The sequence below is a fragment of the Gavialis gangeticus genome, unplaced genomic scaffold (assembly GCF_001723915.1).
Source record: "Gavialis gangeticus isolate Ggan-Ray unplaced genomic scaffold, GavGan_comp1, whole genome shotgun sequence".
In the NCBI taxonomy this organism is placed as follows: Eukaryota; Metazoa; Chordata; order Crocodylia; family Gavialidae; genus Gavialis; species Gavialis gangeticus.
In genome coordinates, this window is record NW_017729033.1 from 88967321 (window position 1) to 88991446 (window position 24126).

The window sequence follows — 24126 nt, forward strand, 5'->3', positions numbered from 1 at the left end:
CACCACTGTTCTGGGGAAAGCAATAATGAGGAGGCAGGAGGCCTGCCCCCTGCCTGCTGCCCTGCCACTTGCCTTGCCCTTGGCACCTGTGCCTCCTGGTGCCTACCCCTTTGACTCCTGTCCCCTCTAGCGCCTGCCCCTGCATCCCTGTCTTCTGCATTGCCTCCCCTTCTGCTGCTGCTTACCTTTCTAGTCCTGTAAGGATGCGGAGAAGAAAAAAAACAGTGTATAGTGTTTGTCTACAACTATAACATTCTCCCAATTTTTGGGTCGTCTTCTCCGTTTGACAGTTCTACTATCTACTTCTGCTCTTGGTTCTATCTTCCCCTAGAACAGTCAAGCGAAAGTATCTCAGTGCTTGATCATTTCACTCCTGCCTAGTTTTGAACAGCAGTAAACACAAAAACTAGTCTTCACTCAGCCACAATTTGGAAAGTTCTGATCAGCCACCCTGCCACTGGGGTTTTGTACAAGCCAACCTGGGAAAATAGTGCTGCATCATGTTTGGGAAATTAGACTGTAAAGTAAAAAAAACAACAGAAAGAAACCTCCAAACAACACTATGCTTTCTTTACCATTTGACAGAACATTTCAAGATAGATTTTGATCTCAGGTCCTGTGGTATAAACCTCATGCAACTATAGTTTTGTTCACATCACTGAAATCAACCCCTTGTTACAATGAAGAGGGAAAAAAAACCCCAAAATGATCTAGGGACAAACCATCAACTAAGCTACTCATGAACTATCTGAAAAAGAAAACTATAGAATCAAATATCTGGTTTATCAACAAATACTTTAACAGCCAAGTAATTGCAGGTGACCTGCTTGAGAAACTAGCTGGATATCCAACCACCAGTCACAACAACGGCTCCAAAATATTTAATGAATTGCAGACATTCTATTCCCTAGTTTTTAAGCAACTGATCTACTTCACTTGATTGCCATGAGAGTCCCATTGGCAAGGGGAAGCAACAAATAAAATCTGCAGTCCTACCCATTTCAGGTTGGATCACTTAGAGAATGCTTTTCCTTTATTTGACAATTTAAGGATGCCTCTAAAACAGTGGTCTTCAAATTTTTTAAGTAGGAGATCACCTTTGGCATTTAAAAGCTACCCAAGATCTACTGTGTGCTGCTGCCACCCCACCACCCCCACCAACAGGTAAGTCTGTGGGGAGGGAAGGGGGGGGCAGATTGAGAAAAATTATTTGGGGGTGCATCTCCCACACAGGTAAGTCCCACCAGGCTGGGGCCCCACTCAACTTACCACTGCTCCTGCCTCTGTAGCAGCCTCCCTCACCACGGGTTCTTGATCTAGCACCCATCCCTTCTCTCCCCCATGGACTGACTTGCTGGGCTGGGCCAGCGATGGTTGGCAGATTTTGGGTTGCTTTTAAATGCTTTTTTAATTTTTGTCATTTGTGGCATAGGTGTAGAGAGCATTGCTTTGGTGCTCTTTTTCATTCTTTGTTTAAATACATAAATACCATCAGATTTTTCATAATTAGTAAGTCAAATTAGTAGAAAATTGTTGAAGGCAAAAATATTTATATTTCACAGATCTGATTAAAAAAATAATTATGAGCTTTCAATCAAAAGAAAAATACCTTGCAACCCACCCCCGAAATGGTCATAGTTTGTCAGCTTTAACCAGCTCTAGGGTCTAGTAGTTCCAGTAAGCAGAAAAGAAAATGGACTTGGTAGTAAAGTTTGAAAACACTCCTGCCTTTATACAAATATGTTTAAAGAGATCTGTGAAAGCATTAAAGAGCATTCTACGCATATATGAATGCACCCCCTCCCCATGCAAGTGCTTTCTTTGAGAAACATTTTTATCCTTCCTGAACTGAACAGCATAAAGGTACTGCAGGAAACTGAAGCACTGGCTCATCTAAGAGTTGGGAATGTTGTTGTTGGTTCCTTTTTCACTTATTACATTACAAAAAAATGAGCAGAGAAAACCTAATATAGTTTAAAGATAAAAAAGTAGATTGTGTGTGGTTTGCATAAGAAAATGATTTACGAGAAGAGATTTGTACATTTTGGTATAAATTTTTGAATATGGGTTTCTAAAATTATGCCACTAAAAATGTGTTATATTTTCAATAGTGAAAATTGAAATGGACTTCAGGGAAAGTTGTGACTGTTCATCATCTCTGCAAATTAGCTCACTTTTTCATGCTCTGGATCCTGATCCCTAAATTTAGACAGATGCTTTTGAAGTTGTTGGGTCTTGGCTTTAGAGCTCGTATATTCACCGGGGGGGGCGGTGTTAACTGTCTATCAAAAGCAATATACAATTAAAATTACCTTCCCCCTGGTATCCTAAGATATTATAATGGTAAGTATTTTGTAAATAATAGACGGAGATTAGATTAGATTAGACTTTTCCTAAAACATTTTCCTATAATGCAAGTGTTAGGAAGTAAGAGGCACAATAACCTTTGACTTTTTATATCCAATATACCAGTCTAAACTGACTGAGTTTTAAGCTTCCCCCCAGAGAAAAATAACATGAATAGGATTTAAGGAGTCACTTCTTGACACGGTATGTCAAAAGACCATACCCAGAGCAAAAAAAGATAAATCTGCTACATATAATATTTGGAAAAAACAATGCTCAAAGCACTAAACTACCAATCTAATCACTTTCTGCCAAAGGTATTTTTTTCTTAACAAATGGATTTACATTCTTAAAAGACAGAAAATCGTCTTCACTTCTGCAAGTTTAATAAGTACATAATAACAGCTAACGTGTCACTAGTGATTTTGTACTTCTTTTTTGGTCCTTCTGGAAGATTCCTTCTGGGACCTTCAGAGAAATAAAACTTTTCATTTTAATCTACATATATTGATTTCATGATTTCAAGTGACGATAGGGAAACATGAGGGTGAAAAGGGTCCTCTCCAAAGGCCACCAACTTATATTCATGCAGGGACTCATGAATCCTTCATTTTTCACAGCGGCCCTGGAGTCTTCCATTTAGAAAAGCAGCTGCAGATATTTTCCTTCCAAATGTAAAAGCCCTGTTATCTTGCTGCAATCACCTGCTCTCATGGTTTTCTTATGCAAGATTCTGACTCTTTACATTTTTTGCCCTCCAATCTGTCTTTAGTGGTTTTGCTCTGAATAGGATTACCTGACAGTAAAAAAATCCATGGGGAGAGAAGCTATACTGCCTGACTCGGCTGGAGAAAGAGGAAAGTGTAGAGGAAGGTACTGCTTGGGTGCCAAAGAAATGGGCACAAGAAAGATTGATTTGGCATAAAGGCTTGCGAAGAGAGCTTGGGGCAGGGCAAAGGGAGCAACGGATGAAAAGCTCTCCAGGGAACAGCTCTCCCTATACAGGGAACGGCTCTTATGGTGCATGTGCCACATGGGCCTTCAGTCACCGCATCCTCAAGTTAACTGGCTAAGATGCCCTACAGTGATTCAGGTCTCCACTGTTGGGGAGTGGGGGAAGAGGAACAGTGAAACACCAAAACAAAACAAGCAGACAAACAAAAATTTGTGTCGATTTTTTGTTCGGGGGCCAAATACAACAACTCTGTTCATAAAGATGTGGGGCAGAACATTTTCCAGCGCTTTATTTTTCCATGGGAAATTTTCCATTTCTAAAAATTCATTGTTTCATAAACGTCATTAGTAACAATGAGTGGATGCCAATACAATATTAAGCAAGCTTGGCAGTTTCAAAGTGTTTGTTTTTTTCAGGTGATTATCCTTAGGAAGTGTGTGACAGAGTAAATATATGTTTTATTGATTTGTAAACAGGAGGGTAAATACACTAACATAATAATCCAAAACAAAAATCAAGTTATGAAGTCACATAATTGGCTGTGTAGGTCAAATCAAAACCAAAGCTAAAATTCTTATTTCATCTCAGACAGCAAGTGAAAGCAAAACCAAAATTAAAACTGATTAATTTTGGTTTCACTTTCAGTTCAGCAACAACACAGAGCAGGGTCTCATTCCTTTTCTTGAGTTGGGGAAGTCAGAAGTGTTTGCATAAGATCGGTTAGTATTTAAGTGCTTTTGGTTTGAAGTAGTCATAATCATTAGGCCTCTGCAAATAGGGAAGTATTCAGTTTGGATTTGGCCAGTTTGGAGGACAGTGATTCATAGTTTCATAGTTAGTAGGGTTGGAAGGGACCTGAGCAGATGATCAAGTCTGACCCCCTGCTATGGCAGGAAAGTACTGGGGTCAAACGACCCCAGCAAGGTGTTCATCTAGCTTCCTCTTAAAGACCCCCAGGGTAGGAGCCAGCACCAGTTCTCTTGGAAGTTGGTTCCAGATCCTAGCCGCCCTGACAGTGAAGTAGCACCTCCTGATATCTAGCCTAAATCTACCCTCTGTCAGCTTGTGACCATTATTCCTGGTCACTCCTGGTAGTGCACGGTGGAACAGGGACTCCGCCAGTGCCTGCTGGTCCCCTCTGACTAGTTTGTAACAGGCCACTAGATCCCCCCTCAGTCTTCCCTTTTGGAGACTGAACAGGTTCAGGTCCCTAAGCCTCTCCTCGTAGGACCTGCCCTGCTGCCCCGATCATGCGAGTGGCCCTCCTCTGGACCCTCTCCATGCTGTCCACATCCCTCTTGAAGTGTGGTGCCCAGAACTGGATGCAGTACTCCAACTGCGGCCTCACCAGTGCCGCATAGACATGACGGGTCTGGGCTTTCCCCAGCCAGGATTGTGTGCTTACGTGTGGTGGCTGGAGGTTATGGAACCTCCTACCCACCTTTCACAAGGGGGATACTTGGTCCTGGCATTTCCTAGGGCTGCCGCACCACCCACAGTCCCACCAGGCCTCCCAACGATGGCAGAGTGCAGTTTTAGTGGTTATGCCCAGGGCTTGAAGGAGAGCCCACCAACAGCTTGACTGATCGCACTAGTGCCCTGTGCGGGAGAGGTAGGCATGATCTCCATCCCAGCTGCTGGAGGTGATGTGCAAGGCTACCTGTGGCCCTGCTTTGTGCAGCTCCTTCCTCAAGTACTCCCCTGCATGCCTCATACAGGGAGGGCACTTTGGGGGGGACTTGCAGCTCTAGCTCTCCCCGTACCTCCTCTAGCCCCTCTTCTTCCCCCTCCCCTGCCTTTCCAGTACGCATATTAATCTTTCCTGTGCTGAAAAATGCGACTGTGTATGCAGCTGTTATATCTCTTCTTCTCTGTTGTCTGACTGTGTTGTGTTTAGTCTGTATGTGTGTATAACTCTAACTAATAACTATTTTATATATATATTCTTATTCTCTAATGTGTAACTGTGACTTCTTCTGTGTTGTTTAATAATATGTGACTTCTTCTATGTTGTATGTGTGTGGGTATGTGTAATGTATGTGCTTTCCTGCACAGTGATGGATCACACTGCCAGGGAAAACATGGCTTTCTTTTTAAAAAGTGTGGGGAAAAAAAACAAACAAACAAGAAAAAAGTAAGTTGAAAGAAATGGAGTGGATAGGGATAAGTAGAGGGATTCTAGTTAGTAAGTTGTATCAACTCCTTTCCAAGAGCAGAAACTAGCAGGAGACTGACTAGGTAGGAAGCCAAGCCAGTCCAGTACCTTTCAGACACTGTTGCTCAGGCAAAAACAGCTCACAAAAGGCACAGAAAGCCTGCACACAGAGGCTTATGTGCTGTTTCTACATCCCTCCCCCAGAGCACTGTGATTGGAAGGGGACTCAGGGAAAGATCACAGTCACCGGCCACCTAAGGATGTCAGTCTTCCCCCACTGCTCCCCCTCCCTCTTCTCAGTTTCTGTTCCCCTGAAAGACTGTCTTCCGAATCGATTCAGAGGTTTTTTTTTCCTCCCGATTCAATTCAGATTCGATGATTTGGCCTCTGAATCAGGCCAAATCTTCTCTGAATTGAATCAGCAACCAAAGGTTTGCACACCCCTAATAAGCATACCTAATCAAAAAAAAATAAGTGTATAACATTATTGTAGTGAAGTTCAAGCCACTGAAGGAAGGCAGTTGGTAGATGTAAATATTGTGGGCAGGAGTATGCTAACAATGCAACAAGAATGAACAAACATTTAACAACATGTAGAAACTGTCCTGAAAGAGTACAAGCCATATACAGAAAATTAATACAACCAAGTGGTGGAAAATATTATCTGAGAAAAGTTTACTTCAGGAATCCTATGTAAGTAAATAAATTAATATGTTAAACAACATACAGTATAGACTAGCATCTATCTTGTTTTAAAACATCATTTTAAAAGTTGTGAATGCAACACAGACTATTATTTATTTATAATATTTGTATCCTGCTTTTCCGCTTGCAATAAGCACCCAAAGTGGCTTAAGCTTAACAATATATATTTTTAAATTACATAATAGATAAATAGTTAACTATTTCAACACAGCAGAGCAAGCTTGGTCTTCTGGCTGATGGCAGAGGCCAGACTATACTTCCCTCTGGCTCTGCAGTCCTAGGGCAACTGAGCAGCAAGTTGAGCAGCAGAGTATTCTTTCTGGCAGGGAGGGGGAAAGTAAGCTCCCTGCCGCTTCTCCTTCTAATGGATGAGGCCAGACTAGAATAGGCTAAAATAGAAATCTTTTCCCCCTTTTGTTGTAGGAACTTGGTAGCTCAAGTGACATAGCAGATTTGCAAAAAATGGAAAATAAAAATGTTGAGCTGCCAGGCCTGGGGGAAGAAGCAGGATCCTCGCTTTCAAGATCACTGTCACCAGACATGCGATCCACCATGAGTAGCTGTTCAAGACAGTCAAGCTTTTTATCAAGCTTTGTGGACAAAATGTCAAAAGAAGATCAATAAAAAGCATATGAGACATTAGCTCAAGCTATACTTGCAAGTGGTACACCTCTTTCCATAAAAATCAATACTAAAAGGAACATTACAAACTAATTCACCCATCATATAAGTTACCGTCAAATTATTGCTTATCAGATTCTCTCTTAGATAGAGAGTATTACAGAGTTCAAACAATGGTTATTCCAAGGATTGGTCAAGCAGAATTACTGACTCTGATGTCAGATGGATGGACTAAGATACAAGGAAATCCTTTATTGAACATTATGTTAGCAACTCCTGAACCAATATTCCTAAAAGTAATTGCTACCAAAACTTCTTGTCATACAGGTGAATACAAAGCCAAATTACTGAGTGAAGAGATTGAAAGTGCAGGTGCCCCCAGGGTAGAAGCCCTTGTAACTGATAATGCGAGTAACATGAAAGCTGCATGGCAAATATTAAAGGCAAAGTATCCTCATTTAACAGTATATGGCTGTCTTGCTCATGGGTTGACTCTTCTACAAAGGACAGTAAGTGTGAATACAATGAAGACAATATTGGCAAACTGCAAAGCAATTGTGAAATTATTCAACAATCATCATGTTGCTAATCAGACTTCGAAGAAATTACAGGAAGAGAAGCAGGGGAAGGGAAGTGCACTTTTATTGCCAGGAGAAACTAGATGGGACTCAGCTACAAAGTGTTTACATGGTTTGCTGCACACAAAGAACTGCTTGCTGTGTGCTTCAATAGATGACACAGTATCCCAGATTATTCCCATGAACATTTGGAAGCAGATTCTCAACAATGATGTGTTCTGGGTTTGAGCTCAAGGAGCATTCAATTTGCTACTACCAGTTTCAGTGGCTATCAAGAAACACAAAGGAGATACACCAAGCCTTTCACATGCTCCAGAGATATTCAGACAACTAAATCAAAATCTAATTGAGTTTTTTCCTTCTTCAGCTCTACCCAAATAAGTAGTAGTAGTAGTAAAACAAATGTTTGCTAAGAGATCTGAGTTTTGCTCTCATCCAGTTCATTTGGCAGCAAACCTTTTGGATCCTCAACACAGAGGACAACAACATTTATCAGAAGATGAATTATCTACTGCTCTCGATACAATTATGGAAGCAACTAAGAGTGCCTCCAACATCAACGAAATAGCCATGATGACAGACAATGCCGAGTACTGCACAAAAGAAACACTGTGGAGCAAAGACATCATTTGGCAGGCAGCAGAGAATATTTCTCTTCTCACATGGTGGAATATGTCTCCCCTCACATGATGTTACACATACTGTAACATTGAACTGTTGTCCAGGATAGTTCTAATGATCCTAAGCACTCCACCAACAGCAGCTTCTTGCGAACAGAACTGGAAGGTTTTCAGCTCAATCAAGACAGATAAAAGGAATAGACTACTAAATGAATGCACCGCTAGACTTGTTTCTATATCTCAAAATCTCTTGCTTCTGGACCATCAGTCAGAAGTACAATTAGTGAAGATGCAGCGTGATAAACTGCCCTTGCCCATAGACTCACTGGTAAAACCATCCTTTAGTGAAAGAGAATGTGGTTCAAGTAGTTCTGAATCAGATTTGCCTCAATCTGATTCTCAAATGGCACTAATAAGTAGTGCAAGCAATTCTACAAATAATATCGGTGAAACTGGAGGTGTCACAATGACCTCAGTGGAAGAGAGTTAAACACTGTTGATGAGTGGACAAACACGGCATATCATGCACAGTTCTTTGGGTGTGCTAAAATTAGTGTGTCAAGAGTTTTCAGTGCCTTTGCTTTTCTTCTTAAATTTAAACAAACAATGTACGGGAAGTACATGCTATTGTGTATTGTCTTTACATTTTACAAGTATTCCAATAAAAATAATTTCTTTCCACATAAGCTTTGAATTTGTTTGAATATAACATTTAAACCACACTCAGTGTGCTATATTTATTTTTTTTCCTAATCAAATAAAATAAAGATTAACATGGAGCTACATTTTAGTTTAGTTTACTAAATATGAGTCAAATAAACATGCTAAATCAGATCACGCTCTATTTAGGGCATTGGAAAACTTTCCAATTCAAGATTTTCTGTAAAATCTAATTCTCTATCTGTTCAGGCCAGCATGGTCACTCTGGCTAAATACAGACAGTCAGAAAGCCTGAGGCTGAACTGATTCAATCTTCTCAGGTTAGTCTGAACTACATAGATTGAACTGATAAGCAAGTGAACAGACAATCACTTTTGATTCTGGAAATGCAGTCTGCAGTGGCTCAGGCTAGAAGCCTGGTGGTGTTAGAGAATGCCTCCCTAAGCCAAGGCTAGCCTACCCACCCTGCAAAGAAGGGGTTTGCGGGAAATGTGTAAAGCATCCTGGGATACTGGAGGACTGAGTTAACTCAAATCTGGAAGGGATCTGGGACTGAAGTTCAATAAACTGATTTAACTTAAATCAGTTAAGTTTGATATTACATCCATCTAGGTTTATTTTAAACCAAATTTTAGCCACTTTGAAAGTGGTTTATGTGCACTGAACTTCTGTTGTCTTACAGATCTAACCCAGTTACCAATCACTTATACAGGTTTGTATGTAATTTCTGTCCCTAGCCTCTAAGCCCAGGATATAAGATTGCTGCCTCGGCAGTCAAGCTTCTCATGTGGATTCTGACCATTGAATCCTACAAGCTGTCGCTCCATATTCCCTAAGCATAAAAACTGATCAGACTGGAATTTGAATTTACAAAGAGATGTCTACATGACTCACTTGTCTGGCCCTCAGTTGCAACTCCACTTACCTTCCAAAGGAGTCCCTGAATCTGCATCCTGCTCCAATTTTTCCTCACATCTAGTTCTGCCCCATCTCTTTTCTAGGCAAAAGTGAGACTACTTCATTTCTCCCACAAGCCCCACTGCTTGTTGCCTTGTGGCAAATTGGAAATTGTTACAAATGGGAAATTAGGAAATGCATTGGGAAAACGTTCATGGACAGAACAACAAAAATGAATGACATTATAGATTTTATTTTATAGAAATACATGTTTATAAATATGCCATTATTTTATATAAATTCATGTTTGATGAAAGTTTTTCCAATGTTATTCCTGTAGTCAGACATGCATTTGCTTTAAGCTGACAAACTTCCCTACTGGCCTATAAACTTTGGCACCTGGTGGCTATCTTTGATTATGATCAAGGGCCAGAGAAATGCAATGATTTTCTATATATGCACTTACAAGGTTAATATTAATGTATGTGGAGACATCACCTCTACTTAAAGGAAGATCCTTGCAATTTAAATCTTGATTTCATAGGGTCTCCACACAAACGGGAGTGAAAACAAGGGTTTATAATAGCTTCCAAGAAACTACTGCCATTCTTTAAGAATGAAATGAAGTTTCTTTAGTGTCTAGTTATATTTCAGGGTTTCAGTCCTATTCCCAGCAGCAAACACTTCTCAAACACATCTCGTCTTTCTCACACTCTTGCTCTCTTTCATACTTCTATACACTCCCATGACTTTAATCCAGGGGTGGGCAAAGTCTGGCCTGCAGTGGACTTCACTTCCTAGCAGTCCCTGCAGCAGTAGCTCCTTCTGGCTGCTGCTGCTGGACCAAGCCCCACTGCTTGGGCACCCATATCTGCCCCACATCCACTGCGGAGAGCCAATTTGCCCCACATCTGCTGTGGGGGGTAGACCTGCGTTGGCAAGGCACGTGGCCAGGCAACTGGGATGGGGCTGTGGCCAGGAGCAAGACAGGTGGGCAGGGATGGGGAGATTTGGGGTGGTGTCAGCATGGGGCCAGGGCAAAGCCATGATCCGCTGCCTGCATGCCCCTACAGTGAGTGAGAGTTCTGTGAGCAGGGGCACGCAGGGAGTGGACCGTGGTTCTGTCCTGACCCAGCCCAGACCCATGTTTTCACTGCCCCAAGATCCCTACCCCAGGCCTGGACCTGGCCCCGGAGAAGCTCCCCACCCAGCCACGTGGGCAAGGGCTACTGGGAAATGGAGTTTGGCTGCCACCTGGATCTGCCATTTTGTCCACCCCTGCTTTAAACCCTTGGAGAAACTAATCCAAGCAACATTTTCAGTCACTGCATGTAAGCTTTCCAAATTACTTCTTTTATGTGTTACGCCTAAAATTAATTCAACTCTGCTGACTAAGATATATATGTTATGAATAAGTTTAAAATTTTATTAGTGAAAGTTAAAATCAAAGTTATATACATAGTTTTGTAGAGAATGCAGGGCCCTATGCATTGTAGCTACATGGTATGTAGTTGGTATCTGTTGATGCAAACTAGGACATACAGTTAGTATGCAGCTTTAGTCTGAGCCCATCAAAGAAATACTCTGCCTGAACATATTTCTAATGAATGCCACATATTTTCCGATTGACATCCTATGTATTGCTCTGGTTAATGAGGCTATTACAGTTGAAATGTTACTTGACTATGATAAGAAATGCATAAATTAATGAGTAGGACTTAATCAATTTCACAGGTACCCAAGCCAGATGAAATGAAAAATGAGATTCAAGGCAGTTTTTCTATTACTACAGGATAGGTGGTTAAACCAGCATCACCATATCCAGGAATCTGGTTCCTTCACTATGCATCTGGAAACAGTAAGACATCAAACTACCCCAAAGAATTTTTGCTATTTTGAGAGTTTTCCTTTAACAATACCATAAAACAGTAGCATGACTAAGGTTGGACAAGCATGGGTGCAAGATTGACAGCCATCACCTCTGCTAGCCCAGCTGCTGGCACTGCCCCAACTGGAACCAGAACCCAGGGCACAAAACTTTCGAGTTACACTTTTGCCATAAAATATCTGAGAACTTTTTAGATATCTAACAGAAACCAAGCTACTAATGTAATATACTGTATATTCAGAGCACATTCAACAATTGTGCTGTTGTCTAGTGTGGAAAGAAACTGTGTTTAAGCATATAGACTGTACATAATTTTATGTTTGGACTGTGTATTTTATTTTTACCTGCAAGTATTTCAATGCAAATTACACTATACAGAAAATCTAGCACTGACTCGCCACAGCTGTTTCATTATGGTCATGTTACTCAGGAGCCCTAAAATTGACATAATGGACCAGACAAGCAGCATCTTGTCTCTTACAGCCAACATCCGATGCTTCGGAGGAAGGTGCACAAAAAGGGAAACTGAAAATGGGGAAATAATGTACCAACAGTGGAATTTTCCTCCTAGCCTCAGAAAGTGGTTATCATAGTGGTTATCCTTGTAAGTAGCCTTCTAAGAGAAGGAAGATTGATCTGTGGATGCTTTTGTTAATCGATACACATGCATAAACTCTCTTTGAGCCAGACTAGGCTTCTGGACTAAATGATATACCTTGCAGCTTTGGGTTAATTATACATTGTATAAAATTTGTTTTCTTTAATCAATTTTAAATATGTTGCTTTTCAACATCAGTTCATACTCCTTGTTCATGAATAATTGAGAGGGGTGATAAAAGCACCTGCTTTACCTTCTTTGGACCTTTTGTTCGTAGATGCTAGGGTCAGAAGGGACCTCAATGGACCATTGAGTCCAAACCCCTGCCTAGGCAGGAAAGAGTACTGGGGTCAGATGAAAACAGTACTTGTTGTTCAATGTACTTCTGGCATTTCTCTCCCACCCAACAGGTCCTAAGCATGCTGGCAGTGAGCAGTAGTGTAACTAGGGGGGACAAGCAGGGCATCAACCCTGGTGCTCATTTATAGGGGGGGACCAGAATGGCAACCCCTAGAGAGCCCGCACCATGGCAGAAACAGATTGTGTCATAGCAGGAGCAGCCAGTGCATGTGGAGCCTGTGTGCAGAGAGGTAAGGCTTTCCCGCACTTGTCCTCAACCCTAGCCTGGTCCCTCCCTGCCTGCAGCATCTCTGCCCAGGTGCCAAAATTCCTATTTATGCCTCTGACCATGAGTAATCCCAGACTTTTCATTCAGAGGGAAGCTTGTCTTCAACAGAAACCAGGCTGGTTTCTCTCTTTCATATCACATCCATAAAGGTGGTTTTGTAATTCTGTTCTTCACAATGAGTTAAATTAATTGAAGTGGTCATTAAGAAATGTTTACTGATCTACAGTTGCAGGGTTGCCCCCGTTTCTAACACAGGTATATTTGCTCTCCTCCAGGGTAGTAATTTCAATTAGCTTCCATTTTTATTAACATTTCAGCCACTTCATTCTTTAAATACCTTCTGAATGTTTGGATGGGTACCAGACCATTCAGATAACGTGCTACTCTTTAATTTATCCATTTGTTTAAACACCTGTTCTTTTGATACCTTAAATTACTTACAGAAACTCATCTTTATGACCTGCAATTACTGACCCTCTATGACTGATTGCTGTTTGGGCAGTAAGCTGCCCTGTTTTTGGAAGTTATTTGGTTCTCTTATGCATGCTGATGTGTATAGTCGGTTTCTCTTCAAAATCAAAACCTAAGCAGAACTAAATCAGCCAGTATACAGTTCTTCTGGGATTTTATTGTGCACGTAATCCTTACAACTACAGAACTGCCACTTAGCTGTAGATTTTTGTTTGGTTAATTCCGTATGAAAAGCATTCTTGACTATTATCATTAGCTCTACCATTGTGTCCTTGTACTTTTCAAATGTTAAGAACAATGAATTACAAGATATACACTCTTAGATTTGTTTCTGTGAGTGAAACTAACATAATAAATCCTACGGATAACAAAAGAGAAAGAATAATTAAAACAGTTGGCTTCCTTTCTCCTTTTAGTCTCTCCTGCTCTCTGCCTGTGGCACGCTGTAGTGTTTTTGTTTTTTTTGTTTGTTATAGGGTACTTTGCAGCTGCGGTGTGTAAGATGTGTAGGAGTAGCTGTTGTTCTGGACTCCTATGACTAATAGTTGTTGCATGGATACCTGTGACTGCAGGGGACTGGATATGACGACCCAGAAGATCCCTTCTAGTCTCAGGTTCCTATGGACAGAAACTGAGTGTGCTTGAAAACGAAGATTTGGGAGGGCTTTCCCACTTTTTTTTATTTTATTGTGATCATAAATAAATACTACCAATAAATCCTTGACAAATTCTGCCTACAAATCAACAGGACCAACCAATTTAGAGATTAACATAATTAACTATTTCATACCTTCAACAGCCTTTTCCTTAACACTTACTCTTGGGATAGAAAGACCAGAGAATCAGAATGACAATTAAGGTTTTGCTTCTTCATTAGGAATAAAGAAACAGCTGATATTTACCCTCCTTTCTTTTGAATGTGAAGCACTGAAATCTGGCATTTTCTCTGGCCTGAAGGAAACTCTCTAGAAAACTGATCCAAAGCTCAATGAAGCAACAGAGCAATTTTTATTGATTGCAAAGGTGTCTGTAACAGCTCCTAAAAACCTGTGGTATAAGATTTTATTTAAATAAAAAAAGGAGGAATACGCTCTGAAAACTGTTTTTAGGGCTTGACTAAGAGACTCCATAAAGAGCTAGTTTAATTTAAAAATAAGGGAATAACTGAGGGGCAGAGGGGGGAAATCTTAATTTCAACTGAACAGTGAAGAAAACATATTGCTTTCTTTATTGACGTGCAGAAAGGCAGCTTTTTTCCAGTGCCTAACCATCATGGATCCTAGGTATTATCGTGCTAAAGATGGCTGCCACTTTATAAGAAAATAAAGACATTCCATAAACACATCTAGTATGGTTTGTTTTGGGTTTTGTGCCACGTGTCTGATCTTAACTGAGCCATACTAACAAAGCCCTGGAGGAATAGAGGGCATAAACAGCAAAGTACTAATTGGGACTTCTGATAGACAAAGTCTTTTAATTGTCCATTGGGAGTAACGTTGTCCTCACTCAGTAAGAAAGATTTAATGTTCTCTGCAATCACAACTGCATCCACTTCAGGAGAAATGCTCCAAAACAAAACTATATCAGCAAGCAACATTTATGCTTTCTCCAAGGTATGTGGAATATAAAAAGTGCTGTATCAGGCTTGGCCAAGATTTCAGATAATAAGGGTCTGAGTGCTGAATACAAAAGGAATGGATTGTTGCCTCGTTATTCAGTGAAAAATGAGAGTTTCTCCGTCTCCTTAGGCTTATATCTCAAAGGATTTTTTTTTTTTACAATTACAATAATTTCTCAGTATTCCAGAATACCATAAATAATTTAGACTATGCATATAATCTTTTTGGATTTATAATTTCTTCATAAATCACTCTTATCTACTCCTTTTCCTGTGGAAACACTTGCCCTTTTGATCTGATAACTTTTCTCTCTCATAAATACAATTTTGAAATTATCAAGTTAAACTCTCTGGTATCCTTCCAGTTATGGGAAGCAGCTCCAGAATTCTGAGTAGCCAATGGAACAGAAATTCATTGCAGCAATTTTTTCCTCTCATGGGAACAGACAAAGGTAGGGCAGAAGAATTGCACCATGTCTTGTCAAGATAGTCGACAGACATCCTTTAACACTTCATCTACTTCAAACACCGAAGCAGAATGAATATCTGCCATGCAGTCTGCGGCAGACAAGAGATGAATGTCCAAATTCTCTGGAGTCTGAGTGTTTCCCATCTGCCTACTTAGATTGTTTAAGGTTTCTCTACCTTTTCCAAAAACATCTGAAGAGACAGATCTGCAGGGTGGTAATCCCCTGGCCAGGGTTTCATAAGAAGAGTTAACACTCACCTCTTTTGCTTGGAGGAATGCCCCAAGTTCAGTGATTGTCCAAAAACAGAACCCTGTAATTTTTTTTTATGGGGTAGGGGAGGAGCAAAGAGGGAAGAGAGGCAAGGAGGCATAATAATTTTAAAACTTACAGCTTCATTCCTGAAACAGAGTCCTTTTAAAGCCACCATATTGTTGTAGCACAAGGATTTTGCTAGCAAAGGACATGAAAGTATCTGTAGCATGGTGCTAGAACTGTTACTAATAAGTAATTATCCTACTACTATGTGTGTGTGTGTGTGTGTGTGTGTGTGTGTGTGTGTGTGTGTGTGTGTGTGTGTGTGTGTGTGTGTGTGTGTGTGTGCGCACGCCTAGATTTTCTTTATAGATAACATATATCAGTATAAAAGCAAACAAAAGGGGAAGAAACCCACTTTATTAAAAATGGACAAGTATCCATGCACACAGACTTTTGACAGGGCATATCAGTGATGTGTGTGATATGTTATATGTCATCAATAAAGCCAGAGGGCACCAGTGAGCCTCAAACAACCACGGAATAGAGTGCTCAGAAAGAAAAAAGGATAACACAGAAGCATAGGAAAATAGGGCTGGAAGGACCTCATAAAGTGATCTAGCCCAGCCCCATTTTGTTCAAGGCAGGATTATCCCCAACTAAATCATCCTAGCCAAGTGTCAGTCTGACCTGCTCTTGAAAATTTCCAGGGATGCAATGTGCACAACTTCTCTAGGTAGCTTGCTCCAATGCTTAAATGCACTCATATTAAGAAAATTCTTCCTAATCTCCAATCTAAACTTCCTGTGCCACATTTTGAAGCCATTGCTCCTAGTCCTGTCCCCTTAGGCACACAGAATAGTTTCCATCCTCTCTGTAATTGCCCTTCAGGTTTTGAAGACTGTCATCAAATCCTCCCCCTCAGTGTTTTGTTCTCCAGACTACATGACCCTAGTTCTTTCAGCCTTTCCTCATGAGTCATGTTTTCCACGGCTCTCATTATTTTTGTTGTTCTCTGCTGGATTTTAATCTATCTACATCTTTTTTGAAGTGTGGAGCCCAAAACTGGACACAATACTACAATTCAGTTTTTTGCAACAAGAGTACATTGTTGGCTCATATTCAGGTTCTGTCCACTATAACCCCCAGGTCCTTCTCTGCAGTACTAGTTTAGCTAATCATACTCTAACCTGTATTCCTCCCCAACTGCAGGACTTTGCACTTTTCCGTTTTTTTTTTTTTTTGAATTAACCCCAATTGATTTTGGATCATTTCTCCAGTTTATCCAGGTCATTCTATGTCCCACCCCAACCCTTGAGTGTCTTCAGCTGCACCCAACTTAATGTTATCCACAAATTGGTTCAGCACACATTCAATCCCATCCTCCAACTCAATAATGAAGACGTTAAACAATACTGGATTTAGGACACACACCTGGGTAACACCGCTGGATCCCTTGGCCCAACTAGAAACTGAGCTATTGATGACTAGTTGCTGAGCACAATGTCTTAAACGTGTGCAGGGTTTGAATTATGGGGGGAGGGTTTGTGGGGGACTGAACCTGCCTCCCCATAAGAGACACAAGCTCCCCCTGCAGCTGAGCAGAAACTGCTGTTGAGCACAAAGGAAAAGCGGCCCCTCCCCCTCATTGCTGCCAGGTGCTTTTTGCTGCAGATGCCTGGAGCCCACACCCCGACTACCCTGAGGCTTCTCTCCACCACCACTGCCTCCGACCCCCACAAGAGTCAAAGTGTAATTTGAACCCTGGGTGTGTGGGTTTATGTAACTGTTGAAACCAGAGTAGAGTGTGCTGGTGTAACTGTATGGTCCCACCCATGCCTACTTCACAGATAATATGTTTGTGGGCACACCTACATGAGATGCTACTATGCAGTGGTTACTGTGCATTTATTTAATACTTGTATAAGCAAGTACTAAATAAATGCATAGTTACCAGAGTTATGGTGTAGCAATGCTGGTGAATGTCTTTTAAGTCATGCTACTGCGCGGTAGCCTATTAGCACTGTCCATGCTACAATGTGATACTGCACAGTATTATTAGGCTACTGCATAGTTAGCATCTCGTGTAGATACATCCTGTGTAGACCATAGCTACTAAACATAGTCTTAGCTCAAGTAGCTACTTATTCTTTCACTTTTGGTGTTCCCTGCCCACCACCGCTCCCTGCTGGTTACCAAGATGATGACTAATGTAAAGTAGGGATTGGTCCATGATTTGAACTCCTGTAGGAAGCAGCTTCAGATGAGTCTTTGTACTCGTTCCTTCGCTCAAGATCCAGAGATGCATGCTGTTAGCTTTGAAGGTCTTGCAAACTGATTTCCAAGGTATGATCTGACATAGGTAAAAACTTCAGAATTCTAGTCTTGCCAGTCACTCACTGCTATCACAACAGTTATTTGGTATTTTCCCTGAAGTCTTAGCTCTTGGAATTGTATGAATACCTAAGAATCTCATATTTCATTACAAAAAAGTTTCTAGACCTCATGGTTACAAAGAAAAGCTTGAACATATAAACCAAACATACATAAAATAGAAGCCAAATACAGAGTACGCAAATATGATTTAATAAAGAACAAACCCCATGACTGAAGCCAATTTCATGATTTTTTTAGCTTTATTTTAATTCTGTATGCTTGCAGTTCAAACCCCATAATCCCAACAGTCAAAACATTATGAAGATCCTTTTATCAATTATAATTTATTCCTATAAATTTAGAGGATTAAGATATGTGGGTATAACCCTGTCCATACTATTGGTTGTAACAACATAACTATTGTGGTTAAAATAATGTACCAAGTCAAAAATCTATTTTATTTGTTTTTAAAACTATGTAGACTAGGTCACAAACCATAGATTATCTTTAAAAAAACCCTTATGTTAAAATAACAAGAGTAGGGTTGAAAGTCAAGGACTGAAAAGTTAAGGAAATACCAGAATTAAAGTTGCCCGCTCACCCTTCTTTTGGCATCTTGACCATTATGATCCAGACATTAATTACATGATCACATATTGTTTGTTCCCCAAGTCCCTATCTCATTCAGTGAACAGAATGGAAAATGTTCACTTAATATGAATTTATTCAAAGCACTTTTATATCTTTATCGTTCACTATGTGATCCTAAGCTGCATTTACTGCACACAGTTCAAATGTTACTCTAAAGACAGTTACTACTTTCTTCACAGCCTGTTCTATAAAACTTACCACTATAGTACCCAAGTGTTTTGCAAAAATTAATCTATTTATTTTCAGAATGTCCTTGTGAGTTGAGGGGCTATTATTATGCCCATCTGACAGATGAGCAATTGAGGAAGAGACATCAAATTACCTATTAATTTTGGATGCCCACCTGAGATGCATTCTACTGAATGCTTCAAAGTATTTAGTATTATCTAGGACTTAAGTCCATTGACTTCAGATGTAACTGTACATTTTTTCTGCAATTCTGAAAATCATAATCTAGAGTATCAAGCTTGGCACCAGAAAATAAGGAACACAAACTAGCAATCAACCTGGGAAAAGTCTGGTTTGAATAAGTTGCCTAGCATCACATGCACAGATGCAATGACATTATCCCTTCTGTACTGAATGCAGCAGGGGTCCTGTGGATATAATATGTGACCATGTAATTAAACTACTGACTGAAACATTTTGGGTGATATTTAAAAAAAATATGTGGGGAAGACACCAAACAAAGAAAGATTCAGCTCAGACTGCTGAAGTTTGGCAAGAGTATAAAAAAATTGAAAGTAGAATTCTTTACCTCGAGGGGTGAGCTTAATAATACACAGTGCTACCAAGCCCACTTACAATGCTGACTGGGGCATCATAAATACTTAAAGACAAACAGATGGACATGACAGGCTTATACAATACCACACTGAGAAATAGAGCAACCTATGGAGAAGGACTGGGGTACTGATCAGAAAAGACACTATTTCTAAGCAGGATCAATCTCTTTCTCTCTCTCCACTTGTACTTTTCTTCATTCTTCAGTTTGTTTGGTTTCTTCCCTCCCCTCACCCCACTGTCTGCCTCATGAACTTTTTATCTATAAAGCATTCAGATATTTAATTAAGGCAATGGGTTAGGAAGACCAGACAGGTGAAAGGAAAGAAAGTAACAAAATAAATATCTCAGACAACATAATACTGCTTGAATGCAAAATATTTAAGCAGCATCCGATTCTCTCTCAGCTGGGTGTCTTACTTTTCCATCTTATCTATTTGGGACTATCCCCACCTCTGTTCCACCTGATCTTCCTAGAGCAACAATTCTCAACCAGGGGACTGACACCCGGGATGCCTGGAGATCGGTTCACAGATGCAGTGGGGTGCCACACAATGTTTGCACTGTTAGGTATACAAACATGATTCACAGGATAAACCTAGGCATTACAAATAGGAATCTACAGTGTTAAAAACACTCTCACCTGTTGTGGTCTTTTTGAGTTCTCTGCAACAGAATTGCTCTATTACCTTTCTGTACTTTTCACACTATTTTTGACTAGGAGCTGACTTTTTCCAAGGTGTCATGGGGTGCCTTGAGTCTAAAAAGATTGAGAACTATTAATATAGAGCAGGGGTATTCCATCTTTGGTCCACAGGCCACATTCAGCCTCCAGCGCATTGCCACGTGGCCTGCGGGGCTCCCCATGAACCTACACACTAGATCTGGCATGCAGGGTGGTGTGGGGTCCAATCCTCATAGAGGGGGCTGGGTGGAGGAGGCGCAGCATCCCAGTCCTGGTACACAGAGCCTGGCAGTGTCTGTGTGGGGTCCTGGGCCCCGATCCTGGGATGCGGGGCTGGGTGGAGGCAACATGGGATCCCAGGACCCTGATCCTGGCACACGGGCCGGGCTGGGGCAGTGCAGTCTGGATCCAGGTGTGCAGACCTGATCTGGACTACGGACCAGCTTGGCACCACTTATTTGGCTCATGGGGCCATGAAGTTGAGCATCATTGATCTAGAGACAGGCTTTGCTCCTGAGGTAACTTCAGTTAAATGGCTGACAATTAATAGAGTTACTTAACAAGTTTGTCAAATCCAACATAAGCATTTGATGTAGGGCACAACAATTCTGTTTTTGGTCTTGGTTCCACTTAGGCTGAGCTAGAAAATGATTCATAAAAACAAACATCTGTGGAGTGTCTATATTCATATTTATTTACTATCATGTTTGTTAATGGGACTTAACTGGAATCAATTACCTCTAATAGCAACATAACTATAAATTGTAGTCTAGGCATACTCTGTGTGGAGATGGTACATAGTAGCACTGCTTGGTTCATACAACCCCCAAAACAAACTGATGAAATTAAATATTCACTTACATTGTGAGTAAATCTATACGTGCCCCTATGGTGTCATTGTTATTGTATACCCAGTACATTTAGCACTCCTTTGGGATATACTAAACGATGGCACAGTAACAGCCCATACCGTACCATCTGCACAGTGCAGTTATTTTTAGCTGCTATGTCGCCATAGCGATGCGCTATCCCAAGGGAGCGCATCGCTACAGTGACGTAGCTGCCGTGGCACGGTTTTCGCCCATTGACGTTAAGTTGCTGTAGTGCGTTGCTACGGCACCGTAGCGTCTTGTACAGTGTTTGTGTTGCTTAGTTTTACAAATACACAGTTCTACCTCAGACCAGCCAGAATAAGTCACCAACTGTGATCACATGTATTAAATAAGTCCACCATACCAAAATGAAGGGAAAACAACTTCTTTCCCTCAACTACAGCAGGTAAAATCTGTTTCTAAATTTTCCTAAAACTGACATATTGCACCATGGGCTGGTGTTTCATGGAAAGACTTTAAACTTAACATAGCATGAAGTTCATCCTCTTTAATTTTTCCAAGTTCTGTCTAAATGAAGTTCAATGTCTGGCTTATAAAACACCAGCAGGACAAGAAACTAATAGAAGACACTAGATTTGAACTGATTTCTGTAGAGCGCTATAATACAGTACTTGGAGCAAAATACCTAAGAAACTGTTAATCTGCATAACAAAATTAACCTTAGTTTGTTTTTTTTCCCCCCAATTCTTTTCTTGTGCAGTGGTATGTGGGTCAGTCACCCTCTTCTGCATGAAAAACCACAGAAGGCAACTCATTGCAAAGAAATCCCAGTGAGATTTCTATAGAAGATTCTCCCATAGAAAGCCACTGGGGATTGCATGGTCTAGGATTGTCGCTTTTCAGCAAAAGCTGCAAAGGTGTTAGTTGTCTACCTCAACTTTGACTCACACTTGAGCCTTCTCCCAACCGCCTAATAGCAAAATTCCACTGAAGTAATATTTGCAACCACAACTATTCCAAAAAAACAACACTGAACTGTGGTTTTTTGTTCCAGAAATCATTTGTTTTATTTACTGTCTGGCTGTGAAAATTTTGCTGTATCCTTAGTTCATGTTTTTAGCTTTTTTTTGCAAAAATGACAGCAAGCCCTTTTCAAATAAAAGCTGAGATTCTCCTATTTTCAGGACTCCAGGATCTTGGGCTTTAAAAACAACACCAGGTAAAGTAAAACAAAAGCTTAGTCAAAAATGCAGAAATTAAACACACACATATGCACGGAATTATATTTTATACACACATACAATTCCATGCACAGTCTAAATCACCAAATGTGCAAATCAATTTAATTGAGTTTGCTTTGTATGTACATAAGGGCTGATCCTGCATTGAGTATGGAGGCTAAACTCCAATTAGTATCAATGGAAATTCTGCCCAAGTAAAATATAGAAATCAGACCCAGAATTTCTAAATCTTATCATTTTACCATAAGCCTTGCAAAGTTTAGGGTTTTCTTTAACTCTCAGCTGATGTGATCAGACTCATATGCTCATGAAATATTCATTTTTAATAAATTAAGTTTCTTGACCTCAAGATTCCAGAGAAAACCTTGAAAACATGAAAGGAAGAGTATCATAAAGATTAAAAAACTAGAAGGTAAATAAAAAGGAACCCATAATGTAGTAGTTAAAAAAAACAAATGAACTAACTAACAAACAAACAAACCCTTTCTGATTTCAAAGACAAATCTCATGATCTGGGAAGGCAGATTTTTTTAAACATTTGTTGCGGGCAATATTGTCACAATAGTGTCACGGTTGTAAGATTCAGTAAAGAATTTCTGAGATCAGGTTTCGTGCTTATTTAGAACCTTAAAAACGGCATTCTGACAGCAGCTCTGGTAGTACTGAGAATTGATTATGGATATATGCCTGTCAGGAAAACAGAATTATTTAATGCTGCCCCTAAGGGTTACTTTTAACAGTATTACTAAATGTCTGTATGTATACTTTTTTTCTTAAATTTATTATGGTAGGTCAAGCTATAATACTTGACCTACCATAACAAAAATTAGTCATGACTGTTTCAAAATTTTCTTCTCAAGCTTATTTGTTTCTTTCCTAATGCCCACTATTTTAGATAAACCCTTTCACTAGTCATTTTTCATCTCTGAACTTAAAAAATGGTGGCCTGAACAGTATCTATGCCTGTATTTGGATGGATGGAAAAATAATTGTATAGTTTTGCATAGCAGGAAAGAAGTACAAGCTTTCTAACACATTCAAAAAAGCCTTTTCAGATCCAGAATTTCAAGAAGCAAAATCTCAGCCTTTGTCCTGTTAACTGTTCCATCTGGTCACTTAGGAGTTTTGCCAACATTTCCACACAAAGAGTCTTTGAACTCTTTTAGCATTTAAATGTTATCTGACAGCTTTTTTGTCAGATATGCACCTAATAGTGTACAGATGGCAGGGTGCTAGCAAGTTTACACATAAGTGAACTTGAAGCTACCCTTGAAATACTTATCCTTTAAAAAAACCCAACCTCATTTGGGACTGTGCATTCTACTGCTGTTCCAATTTCCTTATTAGGCAAATAAAAAGTGAAAGTGAAAAACAGACACAGAACACTTCAAAAAACTCCACCCATAGCAAGAATCTGTTCATTTATTTCTAGGCCAGCAAAATGTGAATTCTCATGGTGAATTTACATCATATTAGACAGGAAATAAAAAATTAAATGATGGAACTCCTACCAGGAATTGTTTCATATGATAAGAAAAACATTCCATTCAGTACATTGGCATTATGGAGTAGATTATCACCTCAAAGGGCCAAAAAATTGTGCACACAACTCCTACTGATAATAACACTTACAGATCTGTTCTATATTCATCGTGCTAAAATATATTTTAAATAACCTGCAGCAAATATTATGCAGTAATTGCCATTCAGCCTTGCCATGAAAATATAGAATTGTGATCTGCCAAAGTTGACATCTAATTGGTTACTGCATTCTTTACTGAACAGATTGACTCAATCTTCAGCCCCAATACAAAGCAACCAGAAAACTGCCTAAAAGTGGCAGCCCAGGTTTCCCTCTCAAAACAGAAGACGCAAAACTGGCATCGCTTTTTCTATGATGTAACGTTCAATGCTTCTCTGTACTCACACCTATTCCATATAGGGAAGTGAATAGGGGCAGAATCTGTCAGGGACGGAACACCGAATGGATGTCCCAAAATGCAGCTACCCTGCTGCTGGGGTAACATAAGGGAGGTGAGCAACTTCAGCTATGGGTAAGAGAAAAGTGAAAATAACAAGAGATGCCTTTTCCCTC

General features: G+C 40.2%; 1 protein-coding gene across 1 annotated transcript in view; it reads right to left on the reverse strand.

Moving 5' to 3' along the window:
• The window catches only part of RAP1GDS1 (Rap1 GTPase-GDP dissociation stimulator 1), a 161969-nt gene extending 138287 nt beyond the window's left edge, over nt 1-23682 (reverse strand). Inside the window, exons 1-2 of the mRNA XM_019525879.1 lie at nt 23664-23682; nt 20933-21105 (exon numbers count right to left, since the gene is read on the reverse strand). Coding sequence (XP_019381424.1) covers nt 20933-21105; nt 23664-23682 — 192 coding nt within the window. The remainder of the gene's footprint in view (nt 1-20932; nt 21106-23663) is intronic.
• Nucleotides 23683-24126: the final 444 nt, after the last annotated feature.